At 46.2% G+C, this 17881-nt stretch overlaps 2 protein-coding genes across 6 annotated transcripts in view; one reads left to right on the top strand and one right to left on the bottom strand.

Moving 5' to 3' along the window:
- Window positions 1–17881, bottom strand: part of LOC128896399 (crossover junction endonuclease EME1) — a 106002-nt gene that overhangs the window by 43831 nt on the left and 44290 nt on the right. The window lies entirely within an intron of this gene.
- LOC128896382 (protein Skeletor, isoforms B/C) lies at window positions 587–17778 on the top strand. Of its 5 annotated transcripts, XM_054159745.1 has the most exons (14): window positions 587–1224; window positions 5192–5329; window positions 6033–6105; window positions 6191–6299; window positions 7167–7329; window positions 7424–7683; window positions 11421–11520; window positions 12026–12210; window positions 12377–12682; window positions 12894–13065; window positions 13145–13338; window positions 13447–13671; window positions 13754–13918; window positions 14433–14593. In XM_054159745.1, the coding sequence occupies exons 1-14, from the start codon at window positions 1140–1142 to the stop codon at window positions 14448–14450; spliced, it is 2193 nt and encodes a 730-aa protein (XP_054015720.1). In that variant the 5' UTR covers window positions 587–1139; the 3' UTR covers window positions 14451–14593. The 5 variants fall into 5 exon arrangements, 3 of the variants coding, with proteins under 3 accessions (XP_054015720.1, XP_054015719.1, XP_054015721.1); XM_054159744.1 differs by having other exon boundaries at window positions 13754–17778; XR_008461977.1 differs by lacking the exons at window positions 12026–12210; window positions 12377–12682; window positions 12894–13065; ... (2 more) ...; window positions 13754–13918; window positions 14433–14593 and having other exon boundaries at window positions 7424–7760; window positions 11421–11517.

Below are 17881 nucleotides of genomic sequence, written 5' to 3'. Positions count from 1 at the left end.
CCGTCGACGTCGGCGTCGTCATTGCCGTCGCGTATTATCGGCCGGAATTAAAATTCCTCGCTCACGGATCCACGTATTCTGACTCGGCTCTTCCGTAAAAGTTTTTATGTGGTCGAACAAAGTTAGCCGGGGAAAACAAAGTTTTCCGCGGATCATCAACTTGTTCGAGCTCTCTTTCTTGTTTACGCGAGACCGTGAACGAGAAGAAAAGCCACTTTGCTTTCGAGCGGGAACTCGCAAGCTCGATGCATCTTGTACTTCCCATCTCACCGCAAACACCTATACCCTCGTCTCCAACTTGGATTCCACTCGCGATGCAAACTGTAACTGCCATCTCTCCCCGTTTAACCGTATCGTTTTTCCTTTTTGCATTGTTTCTTTAATGGAACGCGAACGGGACGCCATCGGAGCCTAATTACTCGATGATTCGATCGCAAGATAATCGACGAAACGATAGAAAATATTTGCAACGACGAAGCGAGCTTCTCAAAAAAGAGAATGGCCTGTTCCTTGGCTCAAGGTTCAATTTTCGGAAACCTCTGTCACTTTTATTTTCGGCTCGTCTCGATCAACCATCTCCCACGCGACGTAAACTGCGACAACCGTGATTTCTTTGCTTCCATCCTGATCTTACCGCGTTCCTATTTGTCGCACGGCGTGTTACCAGACCACTAAAAAACGTAATCTGACGTGAGAAGAACCGAAAAGACAGAGAATGTGGATAAAATCGTGTTTGTTTGTATCGAGTTGCATTTTCTCCTCGCTGTCAGGGACGCCATTTTCGAGTTGTCTGCAGATGCCTGAACAAAAATTGGAAACATAGATATCGTTTACGTCGTTGGTCGTTCTTCCGTATATCTTGAACACGTTGAGTCGAAATTGTTGCACAATCGAAAGCACGGAGAAGTAGCAACGAGCAGATGATCAGGTGAATTCACCAAGGTGGGAAAATGTTGAGTGGTAAACAGAAGAGAGGAACGCGACTCGAAATGAAGCAAACAGAATAAGAGGGAGAGGGAGAGGGGTAAGGAGAAAGACAGACCGAGGTATAGCAAGGCGAGCCGGTGACCGTAGTGGGATCGACAAAGCTACATGGAGCCACGACGGCCACTTTCGACGGCAGTAACCACGAAGACGCCATGACGACACCATCACCCACATTGTTCTCGACTCGGCTGTCCGCTGTCGGTCTAGTCGCAGCGGTTTTTCTTCTACTGGCAACACGTGAGTTCACCTCGTAACGATAATCCGATCACGTTTTACGACGGCTAATTCGAATCTGCGTCATCTCGATTGTTGGCCCATATTGCCGATTTTTCACGTTTTCATACAAGTTGAGACAAGTTATCAAATTTGTCACGCGGTACTGTTTGTACAGGCACACGTATTTACGAGGAACGCGCGTACAAACACGTATAGTAGTTTTAACCACCCCGTCCGCGTCGTGTCGGCGTCGATGTCGACGTCGGAGTCCTCTCGTCTCATTTCGTCCCGACGGCAACGCAATAAAGTCGATATTTGAAAAACATCACTCGCGATATGTAGTTTGTGTAGTTTCATTGCGAGAATCGATGATAAATCGAATAAATAATATTCGTTGTCGCGATGACGTTTAACGGTGGATCGAAGCCACGCGATTAGTTATGGAAGTGCTATCGCACCGATAGAGGAATTGACAGAGTAGCAAGAAAAGAAATTAAATTTCACCATCTAACGAACGATCCGGCACGCACTAATTGCTCGCGCCAATTAACGACACGGTCGCGAGATCTGCAAGCTCGTTCGACGTTGGCCACGGCGTGGCATCTCGATTTGCCGGTCTGTTTCGCGCCACCGCACCGCGCGACTTTCGCGTTCCACGCTTTTCTCCTCGGAGCATCGTTACGCGAAGAGGAGAACCCGATCCGCGAGAATAACAAAAAAGATGCGTAGAAAAGAAGACGGGATCGCGGTCGTAACGAGCTCGCGAAGAAATTCTTGACCGCTTTCCCTTGGAGAGTTTCGCGACATTCGACTCGCGAAAGTGCAACGCGATAGATGAAACGTGGTAGAAGAAAAGACAACGATTTCGGCCGACAACGTTCCCGTGGTTCACGGTCGTGGAACGCGCGGAAACACGTTTCTACGTTTGTTCGATGGACACCGTAACCGAGGCATCTGATCGGTCGTGAACTCGACCTGGCACATTCTGCCTCTTTTCATCTTACTTTTCGAAACGTACCGTTTCAATTAAAAGAGACGCTTCGACGGATCAATTGGTTCGTCCGAGAAAAACTGATCCGACCGAGGGGATCGAAAATGATCGCCCCGTATCCTTTCTTGCATGCATTATTTGGACCGCTTGCCACCTTCTCGCGTAATCCCGGTTCCACTTGGAGCGAAACACTCGACGAATAAATGGAATTTGTCCGGAACAGGCGTGTCTCGATATCTCGTCAATGATAGAATCACGACAGACGGAAAGGTGAAACTCGATATTCCAATTTAAGATCGTGGCATCGAACAAGAGAGAGAAAATATCGCCGCGAACGCATCGACCAGGACCGAGTTTTCCTTCTGGAAAATTAAACGACGCAGACGTCTTTCACCTCTTTCACCTCGTACTGTGAGATTTCAGTCCAAGATGTTTGTTTCCGAAGCATAGAATCAAATGGGTGTTTCGCTATCGTCGCGAATTCATCGGAGAATACGCGCGTTGCGACATTAGCACGAGGCGCGCATTATGTACGGTCTGGCAATTACGCTTGTTCGGCTTCTGCTTTCTCTTTCATATGGAAATGTCAAAGGTCCGATATGTATCTCTGCTGTGTCCCTCTCTCGCCCAGTTTTTCCATCACCTTAACTCGCTGTTGTTGACCTAATTTGGACACTCGTGTTTGCGAGACTCCCGATATAATTCGCGCTGCGATCGTGCTGTACCAATCGTGAATTTTCCTTCGAGTCTGTCCATCGATCTTTCGCTTTTTATCGTTCCTGTGGCTCGAGCGTTTCCAGAATCACGGCTGTAGATAACAATTTAATCGCATCCCCTCTCGGTGTCGTTACCACAGCAATAATTACGCGTTAATGGCTCGCGGTCGGAACGACGAAATGCATCCTCTCCAAGCTCGAAACCGACACTGCTTCGACGCTTTGGGTTCGCATTAGCGATTGATACGAAGCTCTGTTCAACTATGACCTATATTCGCGAAACGACTTGTGCTCGCAAACCGCATGTTCGTTCACGCTCGTCCTTTCCTGATATTCCGAAAATGCGGAAATCGAGGAAATCTGTAAACCTGTGTTTCCGTCCAACCGTATGGAACTCGTTTCGTTAGCCTGAACACTCGCAAATATCGGATGGATCAAACATTGGATTTTATATTACGTAAGGTGTATCGTAAATAGCATGTAAAATCAATGAAAAAAGTTGCCTTGTTTGACCTCGTTTCGGGTAATATCCAATTTTAAAGTAGCGGATCAACCGTTGACCCGTAATCTTGGAACAAAGTGTCGTCGTCGATCGAGTGAATCAAACTGCCGACGCGACGTAAACAAGCGTAACAAAAATTACATGCAGAGACTGACATGACGGTTCTCTTTGGAGAACGGAGCTGGTGCTGCTGTCACTGCCGGCGCGGCGCTCCTCTAATCAAACTGTCGCTCGATCGATCAAGCTTCTTACCGTTCATCGTTTTACGCTTACTTTCTTTCTTACGTATTTATCGTGAAATAAAAATCTTTCTGTATATGAAACGACAAAAATGGCATATTTGACATAAGAAACGAGAAGAAGAAATACTTTTTAACGCGAAACCATGTTTAAACTCTCGAGAAAGGTGAAACGGTGAAACGTAAGTCGTCGTCCTCTATGAAAAATAGTTGTACGGAAAAATGCACGAGCTGCCGTATCAAGATGCATAAACGAGCCGCAATTCATCCGGTCGAGGACCGTAACAACGTATTTTTGTCCAATTATCAAATACCACGAGCAGGGACAAAGTAGTACACGCCATAACGTGCACGTTACATCACCGATGACAAGCGACAGTTAACGGCACCGCGAAACGTTCGAATAGCGCAAGGATGGTTCTCAGGACGTATCTAATTTTCCTCGGATTGCCAGGATTTTTCTAGAATCTCTAAAGAGACCACGTATCGTGGCAGTGTTTACTCCAGAGTAGTGTACGTGAACGCCCGTGAAACGTCGGCGTCGTGGTCCAGGATTTATGCTCGAGCACGCATAAGTCAATCTCGTCGGGATGGACGATATCCTGTTCGCGAAGAGAGAGCCGTAACGGTACGCGCTCGATCAAAGGGTTAGATGTACGATCGATCGTCGACCGGTTCCCCTATTCGTTAGCATCTAACGCAACGATCCGCGCCGATTCACGGATCGGCCTTGACGTTCGATCCATATTTATGCGTGTTTCAACCTTGATTTCCTCGTGGCCAACTTTTACGATTTACGGAACTTGCCGTGTGGTTGTTTACCGACTTGTCCCTCCGCGTCTTTTCCTATTCACGTTCACGGATAACGGTTCGAAATCTGAATGGAAACTGGTTCGAGACGATTCACTCGTATAATGTGAGTTAGAGAATTCGTTACCAGTCGCGACACGATGAAACAAGAGAAACACGTTTGTTTGCGCTTTGCGAATAAGAAATAACCTTACCGACGAAACCCATCACCCTATCGAACGGGACAGAATCGAATCGAATCGAATCGAATGGATGGCCAACATTCCGTGATGCCACACGACACGATCCGAATTCGCTCCGCATGCCTCGCTGCGAGCGAGCTTCAGCAGGAATTCGAGGCACTCGCTTTTACATACCGATACGATTCGTAGCGATCACGATCGGCGCATCCAGGTGTCGCAAAATCAATCTTCGATTCGCGATTCGAATCTACTACCCTACACCGCAACCAATAGGATTTATTATTCCAACAAGCGTCGTTTCGAAATCGATTAGTCGTGTGACACGTTCTGGATCTTTCTTTGGGAGATGGCTTTCGTTTTCCGTTGTTTAATTATTCGGAAGGCAAATCGACGACGACGCAACCGTACGGTCAATTTCCCGAAACAGGGTCGCAAACAGAGTGAACGTTGATCGTCCTTGAATACGATGAATTAACGGGCGATTTCTTTTTTAGCTCGTATCTGACCGTTAATTCGCGAAAATTAATCAATCTCGATTATGTTCACAGAGGTATGCAGCGAAGCTTATTATGGGAAGCTTATTGGCAAGCTGTCGGAACTCCATCACGGTGTCAGCGGTGAAGTTTACGCCGTGGACGGACGAACTCTGTTCATCAAGAACTTCGCGTACGACGGCGAAGCGCCAAGTTCGTAATTAAGAACTACGTACCTACAGCGATCAAAGTTTTTCATTTTGAACCACGCGTCGATCGCGCTTGCTTTGCTTTCTCGCGGAAAGGATCGGTTACGTACATGGCACATTTCGAGTAAAGAATGTAGTAAAAACGTAACATGGAAGTGCCGTTTTAGGTTTTACGTTTTACGTTTCTACCATCGTGATCATGTAGCGGATTCGTGTCTTTCTTGGTCGGCAATAGTCGGTATCCGTGTCGAGTCATGTTCCTGTTCACGACCAATTTCAAAGTATCTTCCGGTGAAAAGTCGATCGCGAGATTCATTTGTCATAGTTCCTCCAACTTTTTCGAGTCTTTCCAGAATCTTCTTCGAACGCAGAGAAATCCAATCCGAGTGTTAAAGTTGAATCAGTCGCGACCGTAAAAGGTTCTCTTATGTCTCAGTTTCGACTCGTTCGTTACTCTCACTTTCCCGCGTACACGCTTACCGCGACCGCACCGCGCCGCGCCGCAGTTCGATAAGATCGAAAGCATTTGTTCGCGAAGGACGCACTGGCTCGCAGCAACGCTCTATAAAATTAGCGGAATGAAAACTGTCGGTTTGTTGTACTTTTAATCGTGCTGATTAATCATACGAGGATACTACGGAAAGTGTTCTCGCGTTCCATCGACGCCGCCACAAACACCAAACTATGTATATGTTATCCCCTTTCAGCTGCTTACTTTTACGTGGGAACTTCGAAAAGTCCCAATGGAAATGGCATCAGGCTTCGAGACGAGAATGGATCGTGAGTGCATATAGTGTTTGTTCCTTATCGATACTACTATATAGAGTTATGATTAGACATGTACGATTTTCTCAATTTGCAACAGAACGGACACGCTGAAGAGATATCGAAGGAAAGACATCACGCTCACGCTACCCGACGGCAAGACTCTGAACAACATAAAGTGGTTCTCTGTGTGGTGCGACGAATACGCTGTGAGTAACGTATATTCATTCATTGACAACGCAACGTAACGTCGCGTCACCAAAGATCGTTCCCCAAGCCGTTTTTACACGTTTAACTTTTCTAAACGATATAAAGTAGCACCCGACGACTATACGGCTACGAGCAACTATTTAGCCGGCACGTTGCGGTCGAGTCTCTATTTGGCTCTCGATTTAGTTTCGGTGGTAAGAATATAGAAAGTCGAAATAAATTGTGAAAATACTTTGACGGTAATATAAATTATATCATGCTCGTGACCTTCGGTGTCACGTCACTTCTACTCGAACGATACGGGAAACCGGTTTTCAGTAGTTTGCTTGCCGTGCAACTTTCACGTTCGTAGTTATCGCAACGCGTGCCAGTAGAAGAAAGGTAACTCGATGGAAAATTGTCGAATTGCTGAAAAAAGAATCGAAAGTTTAATTTTAACTCGAAAAATTGAACATCGAGAAAACATCGGTCGGTGAAACGTGGTTGCGATTGATTTATCATTGAATAAATGTCAAAGGGTTCTCGGTAACATCAAAGGACATAGACATAGACGTACGTGCGCGAAAAAAAGCTCGTTACAAGCTCATCCATGACAGTTCGTAGTCGTACAGTTGGTCGATTTATTCGATAGCAGATACACCGTAATCTCTGTGTACGCGCGCACGTATATGTAATTTCGAAACGATAAGTTTGATCGCGATAGAACGAGAGCGAAATGCGCTCGAATTTGGTCACCGAGCGGCATTGATTTTCGAAGCTTACGAGTCGGGTCGCGTTCCGTTCTCTATGGTTACAACTCGAGTTGCTGGTAATAATGGATAATGGAAACTAATCTCTCTCGAGAAACTAACAATGTGCCGTTTCAGGTAAACTTTGGAGATGTCAGAATACCAAGAGGATTCGACTACCCGAAACCGCAAAAACTGGCGGCTCTAAGCGGTGTGCACAGTGTCAGTTCGGAACCAATCGTGGTCGTCGACGCTCAGACTCTTTTGATACCTAGCTTCAGCTACGATGGCGAAGCACCAGGTAAGCTGCATCACGATCAACCGGTCGAGTGAATATCTCTAGTTAAAGATACCGAACGGATCGAACGAGTGCATCGTCGAATTCTGTTTCGCAGACGCGAAATTCTGGGCGGGAGCTGGCCCGTCGCCGTCACCGCAAGGAATTCGCATTCCCGACGAGAATGGAAAGGTAGTACCGCTGCGTCAGTACAATCGCAAAACCATCGTGCTCACGTTACCCGGAGACCTGACGATCCACCAGATCGGCCACTTTGGCGTTTGGTGCGAGGCCTTCACCGTGGACTTTGGCCACGTACAAATTCCAGCGAGTCTTAACGTGCCACCCTCCCTGAAGATGCTCGGAGTCTCGCCGCAGGTAAGCTGGAAAGCCTTCCTGTAGTTGGTAGCTCGCTGCAAGAAGAGACGCCGGCTTGGACGTATTCAATGTTCACGGTAATATCTGTCAAATTCGTCTATACGATCAGAAAATCTTTCGGCATACGTTTCGATCATCTTGTTTCGACCTCGACGCAATTCGACGCTCGCTCTCGTTTCTCTCCATACGTTCGATTCTATTATTTATCTGGATAGTAACGCAGTCTCCAAGTATCCGTATAGCAGCAGCAACGTTCTTGCTCGACTTTTCGACGAATAACATCGTACAGACAACGAATTTCCATGCCAATCACGTTCGCGAGCCGACAGAAGGAAAGGGATTCGAACAAGCTTTTACCCGTTCTCGATCGATTTGCATCGTCTTTAGCGTCGAAACTCGATGCTCTGCGTCACGTCTCGTAAGCTTTCCTAGCTCGGAACCAACTTTTGCGTAGTTTCATATTCCGTCAACATTTCGCGAACCGATTTACTCTCCCATCTTGTTCCGTACTCGCGAATCTGCCCTTATTCCCACTCGGATAAAATGATTTTATTCCAACAAAATGTATCTTTAACTCTTGGTACATTTTTTCACGTGATTCTCGATTCGATGCGAACAACGACTCGTGCAACCTGTACGCTTGGCCGTCTAAACGTCCAGTCGAAAACGAGCCTTTCGACGAAAACAATCGATACAGACTATTGGTATCGGTATTGTTCCACAACGAATTTGTCTGCGTCAATATTTGAGTGGATATCTCAATGGTGGTTGTCAACGAAAGTCGCTAGGATAACGACGCGTTTGTCAATTTTCACGGATTTTCACCGCGTAACATTCCTGCCCTTCGTCACGGATCGCTCCGTTCCATGTTTCAACGTTCCCTTTGGATATATATACAATATATATGTATATACACATATGTCTTTCCCCAATTGCCGGAAATTGTAGATTTCGCGAAGCGAATTCACGTTGCTTGACTTGGAAATTTCGGATGCGCGTAAAATATCGCATATGGTGTCTCGATGTCTCGAAATAAACGGGATTCGAATACAAGAATTGGACCGAAATCTTGAGGCGTAGATTAATTTGAGAAGGAGGTTTCTAAGAAAATTAAACTCCGAAAGAAACTCTGATCATCGAGACGCCAAAATGTCGAAAAGATTCTGAATGTTTTCGCTTGCAAAGGCCTGTGCATAACGTCCTGCCTCTGTCCTTGTGTTGCAGAACGTGCATCGCGGAGGGCAGGGACAGACGCTCGGTCTGGCGAATCACTACGAGCTCTCTCCCTCGTCGTCGTCGTCGTCGTCGTCGTCGTCGCCGCCGCAGTCGGAAACGGAGTCGCAGTCTCATTCTTCCTACCTCGCGAGCGCGTTGTTAACGGAGCAGCAATATCAACGTCCGACAACCTATCGACCGATCCTCCGTCGAGAAGATCAGGTCCAGGTGGTTCAGGCGATCGACTATCGAATATCAAAGAACGCGCAAGCCCAGGAACCGCTCGCGCAACAACTTGGTCGGCTCCAACAAAACTCTTATCCGGAGCAAACTGGAAGATCGGCTGCGACAGTTCGGTACGACGACGACGTCTCGAATCTAGACGACGCTGCGTATCAGGAGCAGTTTAGATCCGTTGGTTCGTCTGTTCTCGACGCGAGTCAACCAGCGGACCAATCGAGATTGCGTAACCCACTAACCGGAGAACGACTAGCGAATTCGTACGCGAGGGTGTTGCGGTTCCAAGGCGATAAAAGGCTCGATTCTTTCGTGCGCTATTAACGCATTCGAATACTTGCCGTAAGCGAGCACCTAAACGAGTTCAACTCGCACCATAAATTTCCAACGTGTCTCCGCTTCGCTGGTCGCCTAATCGCTGCTGTTCCGTATCGTTCATCTATTTTGCAGAAAAAAATTATATCCAACCCGACCATCGATGTCCCCGACCTCGACAACTCGAAAACAAAAGAAACAATCCCAAAAGATTTACATATCGTACCAACCGATAAATCTCCGTCGTAAATCGGCTCGCAAGCTTCGTCGAAACTTGGTCGAACTCGCGTTTCGACAAATTAGCGAAAGTTCTCTAAGCCGGCCGCCATGTTTACCAACGAGGATTCGTTCCGTACAACGGAAAACTCAGCTGGCACAGCTGCGATAATATTAGCCGGAGGCTCGTTCGCAAAGTTTCCGACCAGTCGCGTGCAGCCACTTCGGAAAGTTGGTCGCGCGAAAGGACTAGGACAGACACGAGACCTTTGCTTTATTTATTTAACACCCCGCATCGGCTAGCCGTTAGACAAGGATTCTTTGGACGCGGATATGTTCGTGCACGAGAGATAAGTAAAATTCTTGTCTAGAGACAAACATTTGGAATAAAGTAAATTGCTCGTACAAACGATTCGCGACGTTATATTTTGTTAGTTGGTTTGAAAGATTTCTGAGCTAAAAACGAAGCGTCGTCAACCAGCAGACACGCGACATGTTACACATGTTACAGATATGGAATCACTGTACCCTACCGGTGAGGTAGACGCAGTCCGACCCACGCTTACGGACGTATGCCTACGAGGCACGCCTTTAATCTCTCCAATCCCCTCTGGAATTCTATTCCAACAGACGTACAATCTCCTCCTCGTGCAAGTGGATGCATCGTGCTCTCCTAGAACAATACAAGTCGCCATAATTCACGGTTTACCGTCTCCTCGAGTCCGCATGAAATATATGTCGATATTCCCGACGCCGACGCCGACGCCGACGCCGACCGCGACGGTTGGATATACCATGTACACAGTACGCGTATATGGGTCTGTTGCCTCGAGGCTCGTCGCACACGCTAGATCGTAAGAAAAAAATCAACTATCGTCGAGACTGTTCCGATACGTTGGCGTCGGTGGGTTGTAAATACATAAGCGACAACCATAAGAATACACCAGCGTGAAAAGAAACGAGTGTGAAAAAAAAATGATGGAGCATTTTGTTGCGATTTTGTGATTTATAAGATATTTACACAACGACGGACTCTATCGTTTAAAACCGAACCGATTCAGTTTAATACGGAAAATGGTTGGCGTTGTTACGATAACCAAGCGATCGAACGAAATTGCGAGCGAACGGCATGCGATTGTAAACCTATCGGTCTTCCTCTGTAATTTAGCGAACGAAAGGAAAGGAGCAACAGTTTTGTAAAGTCGAACACTTGAGATGAAAGAACGAGACAACGAGCGGGTTTGCGACGAGAACGAAAGCAACGAGAGCGATGCTCTATGACTGTGATACGAGGGTTAATTATTTTTATGTTTCGCGATCGAAAAGGAGAGGCACGTCGGTCCGAGAGTCGAAGAATATTTCAAGCCTAGGCCATTTCTTCCTTCGTAAGCGCGGAATCTTCCTGCATAGAGAACGATACATATATTTACAATACATAGAATATATATGTATATGTATACACACATATACACGCATACAAGATGCGATTATTTTTCTACCGATTTTTTTGTACATCTTTTCTTAAGACTTATGCGAATAAACGTATTTTTCTTGAAACACGAATCTCCTTATCTTATCTTGAGAATATGTCGACATACCTTCGTTCTGTTTCGTTTAATCGAATTCCTCGCGACGAAAGATCGTTTCGAGGACGCGAAACCAAGTTCGACGGACCGAATTGTTGTAAATACCGCGCAGAGCGATCAAGGTTGTTTCAGTAAACGAATGGTAAACGCATTCTCGTTTGATTTCAGTCGAAACTGAACTGTGAAGTTCTCGAGAACAGTCAGGCTTTTGAGGTACGATGGGCCGTTGCCGGAGACAGCATAGTCGGTCAGCTCGTTGGAAAACTTGGTGAGTATATATGTATTACCGTGCTGTCCCGCGTTACCGCACGCGCCGCACAAAACAACAAAACTTGCACAGCCTCGCTCGCTAAATCAAACACTCGTTCGTAATTGAAATAAACGATTCTTGACGCTTTGTCATCGCATCGTTCCTACCACGGATACGCAAAACCGGATATGGAATACGCGTTCCAGGGCTTACAACGCAAAATCTGAAAACCGTCTATAATTGCACGCTCCATTTGTACCCTTCGTCGAATTTAGTCGTTCTTCCGGAAAAAAGAACAAAACAAAATTGCATTTCACGGTCTAATTACCGCGTGACGATGTCCCGTTCGGTGAATTGGGAGCCACCCTACCGAACCGATCTTTCATGCATAATGAAAAATAAATTTCCCGCGGACATCGAACCGAACCGAACCGAACCGTGGGAAAATTGAGCTCTTCTATTGGACGAATCGCGCGTTAAACTATTCTAGTTATTGATTAGCTATTATGTTGAAACATAACAGACGAGGGACAATACATGTCTTTCGGAGTATCTGCAAACACCGAAAGAAGCACGATGGTTAACGGAGACGTTGTAGTCGCCTGGGTCGACAAGCAAACTCTTCAGGGTTACGCGGTCGATTATTTCTTGGACGCCAAGTCTCAATGCTCCGGTGGACGTGGCAGTTGCCCCGATACACGCATACGGGTAAGCTATTTTTATAAACGACTACTTGCACCACGACGAGCAACGGTGTCTGGATGAATGCTGAATCGTTAGATCGCATCGTCGTCGTGCAAAAGAAAGTTCTCGATAACAAGATCGAATCGCGTTCCTTTACATGCGTTAACTCGTATCGAACACCGCTTCGCAGGAGAACTCGAATTCTATTCGATTGTTAAACGCGGCGCTGGTGGATGGATACAGCATTGTCACGTATCAGAGACCATTGAAGGCGAGCGACGAGTTGGACCATCAAATCCTGACAAACGGCTCGCAAGCGATCATCTGGGCCATCGGTCCTCTGAACGAGAGACAAGAGGTCAGCTTCCACTCGGACTATTTGAAAACCGACCGCTTCATCGACTTTGGTAGACCACCGGTTTGGAATTGTCCTGTTCCAGATCAAGAGCAATCTCAGCTATTCGTGACCAGCAACGAGAAGGTGACCGGCACCCAGGTGACAACATCGTACATAAATCATACGAGACTTTTCATTCCACGAATATCATTTCTTTTTTATTTTTTTCAAAATGTTTATCAACTTGTTACTCGAAACGATCGAAAGGTTGCCAGGGTTGCATTTTAACAACGACAGATTATATCTTGGTTGAAGACTTTCAACTGTCCGAGAGATACACGCGAGAGATTAAGGTGATTTTACGAAACAGGAATGGGTTACGACTACGAAAAGACCTAAACGTCAACAAGTGACGCCTGCGCCAGCGTTAAAAACCGATGCCTGGGTAATTCCACCGATCCAGTGCAACGATACCGACGACGGAAAATTTTACGCTCAGATGGGACCAACCGGAGGAAAGCACGGATATCCTGCTATCACCGGTAAGAATCGAACGGATTAGGGATAGCTGGGGGTAGCTGTCTACGTTTAGTGAAATCGATGCTGCGTTAATTCTCTTAGGTCACGTCGGTTGGGGTATCTCCTGGTACATAAACGGGCTTCTAATTCCGGAGATTTACGTGGTCCGCGGCACTAGGTACACTTTCTTCGTGGAGGGTGGCGAAGATGTCGACAAACCTGCTCTCTATCATCCCTTTTACATAACCGACGATCCCGTCGGTGGTTATCAACACAAGACGCCCGAAGAGAAAGCTGTAAGTTGTTCATTTTCCGTCCTTTTGTTCGCGATACGAGTAGAATCGTGGCGTGGCATGCCGGTAACCGATAAATGATAGTAAAATCGATTCGATCCCGGGAAACAGAAAGTGAAGATTTTTGCGGGTGCCGAACGACACGGAGGTGAATATCGACCGACGGCCGTTGGACGTATGTGCAACTGGCTTCCCGATCAGAATCAACCCCGTTCCGACGAGTTTGCGACGTTCGGTGCTTATCAACGCACTCTAACGCTCAAGTGCGATCCTGGTGAACCAGGTCTCGTGGTGTGGACCCCGGACGAAAACACGCCCGACACCGTCTACTACCAGGTAAAGTTAAAATTTGTTGCGCGAACAATAATCGAAATGTGTAGGTACTGACGATCTCGGATGAACGATCGGTTCGCTTTAGTGCTTCACGCATCGCTACCTGGGTTGGAAGATCCACGTTCTCGACAGCTGCGACGCCGAGGAAACCGGTGCCAGCGAGACCCAGGAGGTGTACGTCGATCCGCAACAGCAACGACCGAGCGCCGAAGATCTCGAGAATAGCTCCAGCATCCGCGTCTCGAGCAAGGTAACGCCAACGGCGGAGTTTCTTCGGCAACAACTTCATCATCCTCATCGTGAATACGAGCTTCGTTATCCCTATCATTCGACGACTAACCCCGATAACGGCAATCTAAATCTAAACGCATCATACACGCAGCTACTAACGACCGCTAATAATAACAACGATTACATGCGCTTGCAATCATCGTCGTCGTACGAGGACCCGTTCGATTCGAAGCCTCCGTACAACAACCTCGGCCATGGAATCGCGGCGCCGCATCGTCACGAGGTACGCGTGAAGGAAATCCATCACGCGCACCTCGACGAGGATCTCGTGCAACATCATCGCAACCACCACCACCACCACTACCATCATCATCGTCCACAGATCGCGCCGATCTATCGCGAACAATCGATGATGGGAGGCACCAGGTTCGCCTCCCCCTCCTCGTATTCTCTTGGCAGACAGCAAATGACGGAAATCGAGCAGGAACTCCTTCAGCAGCCCTCTAACCAGCAATTGTCTAACCTCGTTGCAGATAACCCACGGCCACTGAACCACGGGATCAAATACGCTTATTCGGGTGTCACCGGGCCGCAGATCCTATATTCGAAGCCGTCGTCTCAACCTCATCGTTACGCAACCAATAATCACCATCTTTATCCGGTCCCTCATCGTTATCATCACCACCATCAGCCAGAGCAGAGGACTCAACTAATGTTCGTCAAGAGGCCGGTGCTGACGCGTCGTCCGATGTTGCAGAGTCCTCACGCGATGCCACAGTCAACCCTCCCCTTGCAGTCAATTTCGAGACCGGTCTTCCTGGAACGAAAGAAGACCGTTTACAGGCCAGCCGTTTCTACTTACAGGAGAACGATTGAGAAACCCTCCCCCGGCGGCGATATTCCGATCGCGAAACTTAACAAAATCATCGATTCCAACCAAAGAAGCAAGTTGGAAGCCAAAGTGTCCGATTCCGATGCGCTGGATCTTTCCAACGTGTTCGTAACTACCAACCTGTTAAAACCTGCTAGAAATACGGGATTCAACCCCGACTCGATAGTGATCGAGGGTGGCTTCAAACCTATCATCAGAAACGTCGAGGGATCCGCAGATGTGGCTCAAAAAAGAATCTCGGAGAGAACCGAACGAAACGACGCGCTTTCCCGAGAAACTGGGGATCACGGGCCAGTCGACAATTTCGAGCCGGTCTTTATACCTTCGCCACCTGTCCCGACGATCGACACCAACAACAAGCCCAAAAAGAAAACTGTCAACGCGAAACTGCGTTCAAACGAACACGATATGGATATGGATGTGGATGTGGATGTGAATGTGGATGTGAATACGGATATGGATATGGACATGGAAATGGCAGCCGACAGTTCAAACGCGTATTACCTGCCTCCGATATCCAGCACGATTCCCGACGAGTCACCGTCTTCATTCTCCTCCTCGTCCTCGTCCTCGTCCGAGGTACTGATCACCTTTGACGGAAAGAGACTGAAAGACTCCAGTTTGGTCAGATCGATTTCCGGGATCGAAGGGCATTCCAACGGTAAATTATCCTCCGAAATCCTCAGCAGAACCCCTCAATTTGGAAGATTTAAGGGAGATCTACCACCACCGATTCCTGGAGAGATCCGCTCGGATAACTCTCACCTCGAGAAACGTCGCGGTCGTCTGCCTTCGACGTCAACGGGTCTATCGGTACCCGAGACACGAACGATACAAAACACGAGGCTGACGCTCGTCGAAAGATCGAGAAGCTCTCCGTTCTCGGATAAATAACACTAAAGTCGATCTCAACGATCGCTATAACCATCACCGTGACTCAACGGTGCTTTTGCTCGTCAGCGCAACCGCTCAGACGATCTTACCTAATTTCCAATACCTCCTCTTCATCGTTCTCTTCTACTACTTCTACTATCTTCTCTGACAATGATTCGCCGAGATTCGCTTCTTAAACGACAAGATCCCCAAAAACACTTGGATCGATCGTATCGTTTTAAAATAGATTCAAAGATTATTGGTTAAACGATGTTTTCCTAACTGACAATAAGATACGGCCCGGCTTGGCTCACCTTTCGTCTTCAGTAAAAATTCAATTAATCGCTAACTTCATTCTCACCGTAAGCCAAGTGCAAACCATTTGCAATGGTTGACGATGGTTCGTTTGACCATATCGAGGACTATCGATGGGACACGTTTCTAATTAATCAGGGAATACATCCGTGTCGAATACTCAACGCGAGCAATTCAGACACGATCTAGGATCGTTCGATACGGAATAATCGTCAAGTTCTACAGCGACTCGACGATTATTGGAGTGTTCGTGACTTCGTAGGTAATGGACGATGATATAATCGACGCGTTAACACGGGAGAGGAATATACATAACTAACCACGAAATATCGATTCTCCATTTACTTACTCGTTTACCTATTTATTAACGGAGTATTAACCCTTTATCGTACAAGAAAAATAATTCCTTAATTACCCCCATACGATGCATCACCCAACGATTCTGTTTACATTTTCTTGATCGATCTTTCAAACTTTTATTCTATTTTATTTTCCGATCGGAAAATGTATGTTGTCAGTCTATGAGAGTTGGTTGAATTTTAGAGTGTAGACTTGTACATAAGTTAATTGTTAATAAATATCGTAAAATGAATAAGACTTTCTATTATGCTTCATATTTTTTACGAAACAATATGGAAACGAGTTGTAGGAATTTTCGAGATGTTTCGCAAAGAGAGCATCGAAAACAATTGGGACTGGTAACTGTTACGATTACGACTATAAACAAAAAGAACCAGTCCAGAAACGATGCGCGATGAATTTACCGTTCCTTGTTGAAACAATTAAATAATGACAATTTCGTCGTCGATTGCAGTAAATGCATCGAGTGATCGTCGACGATAATAGGGAAATTCAATGCGGAGGCAAGCGTTGTACGTTAAGCAATATTTTATTGTATAGAAAAAAAAAACAAACAAATCTTACAAAACAATCAGCACACTAACTACTGTACACTATCGTATGTTTACAATATAAGAGCGTACGTGCGACGATCAAACGGTCGCTAATTATTTGGCTAATTACTACGGTCGTTAAATTATTGTACGATCAGGTAGTTTCGAGTACCTGTTAACGATACTTACGCGGTGAGATTGCTTCACCCCGGGATCGTTAAAAAATCGTTCGCGAATTCTCGATTGAAAAATAACTTGTTGAAACCGTTCCAATAAATAATCTCGCGATATACCACGATAACGACGTTCTCCGAAATTGACAAAACTCCAAGGTTTCGAGCGAACTCTTGCTCCTCGGCTTGCTCTCTCCGCTTAAAAGTAGATGTCTTCGCAAACGCAAACGTCGTCGTATTTATCGTTACACTCGTATCTAACAATAAGTCGACAATGTATTTACATATGTTACAGGACTTGTTCCCACCCTTCACGTTCACAAATGCGCTCAAACGACTGGCGTGTCTTGAATGTGTAAATGATTATTAAGAAGAAACAGAATACCTTATATAAATTGTTGCTCGTTTCCTCATAACGATTATTGATCTTGTTTGCATTTAATTCATCGAATCTATATAAACGTCATCTTTGTCGGCTTACAAATTCTCTCCGTTCTCTTGTTCCTCTTTCTTCTCTTTCTCCGCGATCGAAACTTTTATTTATTTCATTATAATCGAGAAAAGAAAATTTCTCATCGATTCGTCGATGAGCCAACGACTCGTATATTCGGTTACGTTCGATTATCGTCGCATGGTTACTCCAAGTTCGGCACGCTTACAACTAGCCACGTAATTACGCGACTAATAAATGTAATACTAATTTTAACGTCAACGATACGTTCTGCGCCCAAGTTGACTCTCTTGAACGATCATTTATCTCTTAATTCACAGTAAACGACTATAAAAAATGATACGAATGAACAATTGCTCTCATCTATCGTTATGCCTCTTCTCGA

This window comes from Hylaeus anthracinus, unplaced genomic scaffold (assembly GCF_026225885.1).
Source record: "Hylaeus anthracinus isolate JK02 unplaced genomic scaffold, UHH_iyHylAnth1.0_haploid 0, whole genome shotgun sequence".
In the NCBI taxonomy this organism is placed as follows: Eukaryota; Metazoa; Arthropoda; class Insecta; order Hymenoptera; family Colletidae; genus Hylaeus; species Hylaeus anthracinus.
The sequence above is the reverse complement of the archived record's forward strand: the minus strand, read 5'-3'. Positions and strand labels throughout refer to the sequence as shown.

Bases quoted from the DNA above. Each gene is read 5' to 3' on its own strand.
- LOC128896382 (XM_054159744.1), top strand. From the start codon at position 1,140: ATGACGACACCATCACCCACATTGTTCTCGACTCGGCTGTCCGCTGTC. The intron at 7,684-11,420 runs GTAAGCTGGAAA...GTTTGATTTCAG, and splicing joins TGCTCGGAGTCTCGCCGCAG to TCGAAACTGAACTGTGAAGT. The intron at 13,066-13,144 runs GTAAGAATCGAA...TAATTCTCTTAG, and splicing joins CGGATATCCTGCTATCACCG to GTCACGTCGGTTGGGGTATC.